Genomic DNA, 8,732 nt, shown 5'->3' with positions numbered 1-8,732 from the left:
GGGAGGTCGCGTGACCGCTGTGCTATCAGCTTAGCCCCTAGATCAGGAGAGAAGAGCGGCCTCACGTGACTGACCGGAAAGGATCTGAAAAAAGGTATTTAGAAGCATCATTTTATACAAAACATGTACTCCGTGTAGCATGGCTTGATAGAACAGAGGGGCTGGCAGTAATCTTTATCTTTCCTGCCAGCTACTAATTGTGGTGGGAAAGGGGCAGAGTAGACTGCTCACACACACACACACACACACACACACGCTCACTGGGGGGGGGGGGAGAAGAGAGCAGCGGGATGACTGAGGCACGTAACCCGACCACGGCATCATGGATTAGTAGCAGGGGTCAATTCCTGGGAAAAAAAAGTGTGGGAACTCCCACCGAAGATCCACTCCCCCACCAAAAAAAAAAAAATTATACGCTCATATGCATAATTACTAAACCCTGCGATAACTCGTAGCAGACCTCCGCAATGTCTCCTGGGAAGAATGACAAAAGCTCCCAGGAGACATTGCGGCATCGAGGAAGTGACGGAATACCCGCACACTACCCGATGAATCCATATACAGGAAGCGGCCAGTAACATAAAGGATTACTAAGGTTCGCCTGACAGTGACTAGAGCTGGGCATCGCTGCTTAGTGAAGGATTGACTCGGGCGGGTCAGCTGCAAAGGGAACCGAGTTCCTGCTGTGAAAAAAGTGCAGGAACTCAGTTTCCGCAGGACTTGAGCCCTGATTAGCAGCCATAATTACTGTGGACAGCACACTAAGGGTTGGGGGGGGGGGGGGGGGGGCGACACAGGAACAGGCAGAATCAACCAGGTGTTTTACAGAATACAAAAATAGGACAGATTGGACAGCAGAAGCACTGTGCAGTTTAACCTGCTATAAGGGAACAGGGGCAGTTACCTCTAACGGATTCTTTCCATCATATTAACTGAAAAGTTACCAATTGTTTAGTGAGCATAGCACAGTTTAGACAATTAACAAGGTCCCACAAAGTTCTTAGAAAAGTAGGCACCACTGTTTATATTTGAACTTTGAGCTAAATAAAAAACTGGTTGCTTCAAAATGACAGCATCACAGAAATTATAAAAGGCTCCCTAAATACATATTAGAAGAGAAGCAACTTCATGAGAAAAGGGAAGTGTGTGATTTGAGACTGTATTGCCCTCTAAACCGCATAGTAGACAAAATCAATTGCTACAGTGATACATACTACTTGCTACATACCATTTGCATCTATCTATTAAAAAAAAAAAAAAAAGTTGTTTTTCATAGTAATGTTTCTGTAGAGAGGACCATACCAGAAGTCTAGTTAACAGTGATTTTCACAAGTGGGTGACCTATAACAAACACCTACATATTCAAATTGTTTTAAAACCATATCACACAAGAGCCCAACTCCTTTGTTGGGAAATAAAATATAGGTTGCCATGAAAATACATGATTTGGTTGCAATAATAAATGAGGGGTTAATCCTTCACGCATATGTAAAGGACAAGTGCAGAATACCATTTGAAAAAAGTTAAGGCTGTATTCACTTTGGCGTAGTGGGAACCAACGCTCCTGCATTCTCGTAATCATAGTGGAGTCTCCAAGGCATAAAGGATAATTCAAGGAGTGTAAAGTTAAATGCAGCCGAGTAGATTTAAACAAAGCAGAAATATTTCTTCCATCTGCATTTTGAAAGTCGTTTAAAACCCTTTGAGCTCAGTTTTTTCTCCAATCGTACCTTGTGTTCAATCGCACTGAGAATGGCCGTATCAAACACCTCTTTAAGGTTTTTCTGAGTCAGTGCAGAACATTCAACGTATGTATGAGCTCGGATTTTCTGAGCCACAGCCTGCGCTTGGGACTCACTCACAGGCTTGACGCGGTAGCGGTTTAGATTAATCAACACATTCACGTCATCTCTGAGGTCCGTTTGAGTTCCAACCAATACCACTGGAGTGTGCGGGCTGTGCGTGCGGATTTCTGGAATCCATTTTTCTGTGACATTCTGAAATGAGCTGGGATTCACCACGCTAAAACACACCAGAAAAACGTCCGTCTCAGGGTAACACAGGGATCGGAGATGGTCAAAGTCTTCCTATTGAAAAAAAAAAGATGAAAACAGTTTAAAAATTAAATATTCAGCAAGGCACCAAGTACAGATCAGATAATAGCCGGGACCCCTGTCTAAGCACTATTTAACTCTTCATAGAAGAAGCGTACAATGTTTCAAAGCTATGGATTTCAGTTACAGCAGCTGTCCACTCAATATAGAGAGTGAACAGGATCTACGGCGTACAGCAAGCAGGACATGGTTAGCTGAAATGAGGAGACACATGAAGAAAGCATTACCATACACTGAACAAGAGCATAGTATTAGAAAATGTTGTCTAGGCTTCATGTACACTGCTGCTGGTAAACAGAATTTTTAGGAGCAGTTTGGCATTTTTTTCAGCGGCCCCTAAACTCTCCTCTATGTTATCTTATCACTACATGTACACAGGGTCGTTTATAGTCCCTTGAAGAAAAATTTTAAAAATATACATAAAACCATTTTTTAGAAAAAAAATAAAAATAATGATAATTGGCACGTGCATATGTATTTACCCCTTTATTTATATAGCTTTTATATTTATAGCTTTTAGTATTTATATAGCTGTCAATTTATGCAGCGCTTTACATATACATTGTACATTCACATCGGTCCCTAACCTCAAGGAGCTTACAATCCAAGGTCCCCAACTCATATTCATATACCAGGGCCAATTTTAGACAAAAGCCAAATCAACCTATCAGCACCCCTTTGTTATGAAGCCCAAAAAAAAAAAAAAAAAACAGCTCCGGTGCAACCAACTCCCTTCAAAAGTCACATAATTAGTGACATGATGTCCACCTGTGTGCAATCTAAGTGTCGCATGATCTGTCATTACATACACACACACACACACACACACACACACACACACACACACACCTTTTTGAAAGGCCCCAGAGGCTGCAACACCTAAGCAAGAGGCACCACTATCCAAACACTGCCATGAAAACCAAGGAACTCTCCAAACAAGGTAAAATGTTGTTGAGAAGTACAGGGTTATAAATCAGAGAGGCAGCACAGAGGCCTAAGGTAACCCTGGATGAGCTGCAGAATTTCACAGCAGAGATTGGAGTATCTGTACATAGGACGACAATAAGCCGTACGCTCCATAGAGTTGGGCTTTGTGGCCAGAAAAATAAAATAAAAAATATGGCACGTTTTGAGTTTTCAAAAAGGCATGTGGGAGACTCCCAAAATGTATGGAGGAAGGTGCTCTGGTCTGACGAGACTAAAATTTTACTTTTTGTCCATCAAAGAAAACGCTATGTCTGGCGCAAACCCAACACATCACATCATCCAAAGAACACCAATCGCAATAAGCGTATATTGATTGGTTTGCGCAAAAGTTATAGCAAAAAAGGGGATAGATTTATGGAATTTTTATTTATTTATTTATTTTGTACTAGTAATGGTGGCGATCTGCGATTTTTATTGTGATCGTGACATTGCAGGGGACATATCGGACACTTGACACGTTTTTGGGACCATTAACATTTATACAGCGATTAGTGCTATAAAACTGCACCAATTACTGTGTAAATGTGACTGGCAGGGAAGGGGTTAACACTAGGGGATGCTGAAGGGGTCAATATGTTCCTTGGGAGTGATTCGTACTGTAGAGGAAGGGGGACTCACAAGGGGAGGAGACCGATCTGTGTTCCTCTGTACTGGGAACACACATCGGTTTACACACACAGATCCAGACTTCTGCTGTGATTGCCGGCAATCGCGGGTGCCCGGCGGACATCGCGGCCGCCGGGCACCCGCTCCGGGTGGCGAGCGATGCCGCGGGCGCGCGCGCTCCCTAGCGGCCGCGATGCAAAGGGAGAGACAGTTCCTGCCGACGTCATATTACTATGGCTCGGTAGGGAACTGGTTAAAGATGCATGATGTAGATATCAATTCAGTTTCTTTGTTGGGCATTCTGTGATTTCACCTTAGACTGCCCCCCCATTTTCTGTTCTGGTGACAGCTGTCCAAGACCAGAATTCAATTTCACTTTGTGGAGATTTACTTGTACTGCGGCTGTATCCCTGGGAGAGGAAATTACAGAAAATTCCCCCGGCGACACAAAAAAAGCAAAAAATAAACTGACGGTGGTCAACTCTTACCTACTCTATCCAAAACCTAAAAAAGTTTTTAGTTATACATACACTTTAACTACTTGCCGACCGCCGCACACACATCAGCAGAATGGCACAGGCAGGCAAATGGGCATACAGGTACGTTCCTGTGCATTTGCCGCCTTGTAGGCACACGCACGCCGCACAAGTGTGCCTGCCGTTTGCCGGCGGCCCGCGATCGTGAGACCGAGAGGCAGAACGTGGAGATGTAAACAAGGCATTTCCCTGTTCTGCCTAGTGACACGACAGGGATCTACTGCTCCCTGTCATCGGGAGCAGCGATCGCTGTCATGTCAGTGGTAGCCCACCCCCCCAGTTAGAATCACTCCCTAGGACACGCTTAACCACTTGATCGCCCCCTAGTGTTTAATCCCTTGTCCGTCAATGTCATTTACACAGTAATCAGTGCAACGTCGCACAATTGTCAGTTAAATCGACCCGGGGCCACATCGCAAAAAAGTGCTCTGGTCAGGCGGGGGGTAAATTCTCCCGGGGCTGAAGTAGTTAAACCTGACAATTTAAGAGTATATCTCCCAATTTAGTATTATGGGTGCAAATATGTAAAAATAAATAATATATAAAAAATAAATATTTGATACGTCAGCATAAATATTTTATTTTACAATCACATATGCAAAAATGCTTCTAACACCAATTGTTAAAGTCTATAACTAGCAAATAATGCTAAAATTGTATAAGAAAAAAAAAAAAAAAAAAAGCTGGGATCCACGTTGTGTCCTTGCTAATTGTATGACAGCAAGCAATATAAGCAGTTTTATGGGGCAATACACATTAGAAGCACAGCCATGTGCTATAAAAACAATATGGTAGGAAGAGGTGGTAAAATATGAGGTGATTAACAAGCAAGCATAAAACACTAACAACAGATGACAATGTGGGAGATCCTGTGACCAATTTCCAACCTGTAATTGACTGGGGAAACATAATCGTCTTGCATGTTCTTTATGACTTATGGGGTATAACTACATTCAGACTCACTCACTTGTGTGAATGTCTTCCTCATTATGAACAGTGCAGCATTTTGGCTTAAAAAATAAAGGTCAACTTATCAGGCAGAATTTCAGTTTTCATAATAAACAGAAGTATACCACCGTCTAGTTAGGTAGGTGTGAAGTTAGATTTAAGAGGAAAATGTAAGCAGGCATAGCTGGTGGCTAGGCCTGTTTGTTTATCATTCTGGGATGGGGAGTGGCTCAGGGCAGGGCAAACCACACAGCATCACTGAGACCCCCCTCTTTTTAGAAGATTCTGAGGCGAGGAGCTGCCTGGGGTATTCTAGGGAGCCTTGACCAATCCCCAACTTGGATTGGCATGGGGTCTCCTTAAATACCCAGGGTCAGCCCAGCTGGGGAGGAGATCCCAGGTGGAATAGATGGAGTAAGGGAATGCCAAGGCCTACAGGGAGCTCCCCAGTCTGGGGGGGGGTGACCTTGGGCCTGGGCTCGGGTGCAGTCAGGAGGAGAGACGCGATCCTGGAACAGAGGTTCATGAGAGCGCAAGAAGAGGACAGTGGGAGGGAGCCCTGCTGAGGGACTCCATGGAGGACAACTGGTCGCAGCCAAGAGAGTTGGTGAGTGAGGCACAGTCGAGAGGACTGGTGAGCCACACCTGAGTTTGCAGTTGGAGATGGGTGCAAACTCAGAAGAGTGGACTGTGGGCAAAAAGGCAGTGGTAAGAGGCGGCTGCAGCCAAGAGAGCTGGCAGGGCCTGAAGAGGGTTTACTGGGATCAGTAGCCATCCCCTTTCCCATCCAAGTTTAATACCCTCATTAAAAAGCTTATGGACTGTTCTATTTCTCAGAGTGTCCGAGAGATGGATGCTGGGCTGGGCAGGGTGATGGGTGAACCACAATATTCAGCAACCCCTACATGGTCATGGCTACAGAAGCATTTTCCAATGCCATTTCTGGCCCAGCCACCCCAAATTTACTTTTCTCTCACTTATATCGTCCACGGGATGTTTAACCGCTAGCCGACCAGTCGCCGCATTTGTACTGTGACATGTTGGCACAGCTGCGCAAATCGCCGTAGCTATACGTTGCTCTTTTAAGACATTATAGCAGGCGGGCGCCATGTCCACTGGGCACCGGCGATCGCTCGTGACAGAACGGGGATGTGTGTTCATAAACACACAAATCATGGTTCTCTCAGGGGAGAGGAGACAGATCGTGTGTTCCTACCAAGTAGGAACATTGATCGGTCTCCTCCCCCAGTCAGTCCCACCCCCCACAGTTAAAGGGGTTGTAAAGGAATTTTTTTTTCCCTAAATAGCTTCCTTTTATCTTAGTGCAGTCCTCCTTTACTTACCTCATCCTTCCATTTTGCTTTTAAAATGTCCTTATTTCTTCTGAGAAATACACACTTCCTGTTCTTCTGTCTGTAACTACACACAGTAATGGGAGGCTCTCTCCCTGGTGTGGAGAAAGTCTCTTGAGGGGGGGAGGGGGCAAGCAGAAGTGTCAGGATGCCCACTTACACACAGCTCTTTTCTCCATCTGCAAAGTAGTGTCCTGACTTGCCTGCTCGCCCCCTCCCCCTCAAGAGGCTTTCTCCACACCAGGGAGAAAGCCTTGCATTACTGTGTGGAGTTACAGACAGAAGAACAGAAAGTGAGGATTTCTCAGAAGAAATAAGGACATTTAAAAGCAAAATCGAAGGAGGACTGCACTAAGGTAAGGGAAGCTATTTAGGGGAAAAATAATAAAATAAATAACCTTTACAACCCCTTTAAGTCCAGCATGGCTGAAGCGGCCCATATATCAAAATGTAAAAAGGATTATTCTCTTTGCATACCTGTCCTGCTGTGTCACAAAGTTGAATTCGAACAGGCGCTTCATCCACCAACACTTGAACTGAAAGAGAAAACATATTCTGAGGTACCGTATTTAATGAAAAAGTTAAGAATTACACTTACACACACCTTGTTCTGTTATTTTTAGTTTACCCCCTTCATGCTGCCCACGCCCTCATCTAAGCCTTTTCTAGATAAAACTGCACCATTATTCAATACTTCAACTATTTATGAGATGGAACAACATCATTACCCCTAATATTTCAGGGTAACTTAAGTCAGTCTTGCTTTTTTACCAAACCTCTGGCAATACATCAGTAGCACACACACACAATTTTTTTTAAGAAAAATAATAAATTTGGAATATTCGCTTGTACGAATGTTCAACCACAATCTTCCTTGCGTATGGCCAGCCTAACAGGCGTATTTATTTTATTAGAGAGAATAATGCCCATTCCTAAAATAAAACACTTGTTATCGGAGGTAGAAAATGCAGAGAACCGCTGAGGCTGCCATGTCTGCTTTATTGGACCAGATATCTGAAAGTAGCTACAATTCTGTTGTGCTAGAATGCAGTTAATGATCATCTGCGTAATGGGATAGGATCCTAGAGCAACCATAATTACAGCAGGCAGAGCTGATCACCTCTATGACAACCTGATCATTTGAAGCAACAATTAAATTACAACCGTGGACATTAAGCGAAATTAGGGGGGGGGGGGGATTAAACAATTCATTAAGTTCAAATATAAAAAAAAAATAGTGCTCTTCTGTGACCCAGAAGGAGCTGGACAAAGCCCAGTGTAGGCAAAGGTTGCAAATCTGCTCCTTGCTCTTGAAGAATCATGACAATGTTGGGATTCACTCGGATGCCTGATCAGCGCTGCCGAGAGCCGGTGCCAGCAACGCCTATCCCCTGACTGAAAACGGAGTCCTGCGATCTCTGTTGGGCTTAGTTTCGGTGGGGGACAACTGCAGCAGAGAGGCGAGTATGTTTGTTTTTTCTATTCTCACTTTTCTCTTTGAACCCCATTCCCACCGCCTCCCAGCCCTTTAAGAGGTTCTGAAAGCAGAGGTGGGCATTCTGATCACATGACCACTGTGATTCGCAAGTATGCACAGGAGCTTTCCAGTACCCCCTAGGGAGTGCGCCCTCAGCACAGAAATAGGTTTATATTAGTTATTATACTGATTAAAATTCGTGTTTGATTAACCAACTTTTTTTAATCGATTAATCGAATAATTTAGATTATAACACATACATTTTTCGGACCACCACCATATATAGTCCCCACTGTAATATGGGCCACATCTCCCCCACTGTATAGGAAGATTGTCAAGACCTAAGCAAGCACTAGAGAAGCCAGCCGAACACGTGCAGTTGAGGCCGGGTGATGACATCAGAACGCTGCTCTAGGCTCACCTAGGCCGCTGCCGGGTGGACCAAGATGGCCGTCGCCTCCGGGGAGCGAGGCTAAAGCTGCGGCCTTTCCTATGGCTGAGGCAGCAGCAGAGCTCCGCGGATCACGTGGTGTGCCGATCCGCATATCGTGACCCATTCAGATCACAGATCATTTACGATCTGTTGCACCACTAGTTCCGATCAAAAAAATAAACGATTAATCGAGGAATTAATCTTTAATTTCCACAGCCATAAGTTTATCTAGGCATGCATATATGCGGCTTCTTGCCGTTAAAGCCCACCATCTGGCAG

General features: G+C 44.4%; 1 protein-coding gene across 1 annotated transcript in view; it reads right to left on the bottom strand.

Moving 5' to 3' along the window:
- Window positions 1-997: 997 nt before the first annotated feature.
- The window catches only part of RHOV (ras homolog family member V), a 30,785-nt gene continuing 23,050 nt past the window's right edge, over window positions 998-8,732 (bottom strand). The window contains exons 2-3 of the mRNA XM_040333825.1: window positions 7,021-7,079; window positions 998-2,087 (exon numbers count right to left, since the gene is read on the bottom strand). Coding sequence (XP_040189759.1) covers window positions 1,647-2,087; window positions 7,021-7,079 — 500 coding nt within the window. The 3' untranslated portion in view covers window positions 998-1,646. The remainder of the gene's footprint in view (window positions 2,088-7,020; window positions 7,080-8,732) is intronic.

The sequence above is a fragment of the Rana temporaria genome, chromosome 13 (genome assembly GCF_905171775.1).
Source record: "Rana temporaria chromosome 13, aRanTem1.1, whole genome shotgun sequence".
Lineage (NCBI taxonomy): Eukaryota > Metazoa > Chordata > Amphibia > Anura > Ranidae > Rana > Rana temporaria.
Note: the sequence above shows the minus strand (reverse complement) of the source record. Positions and strands in the feature narration are given on the sequence as shown.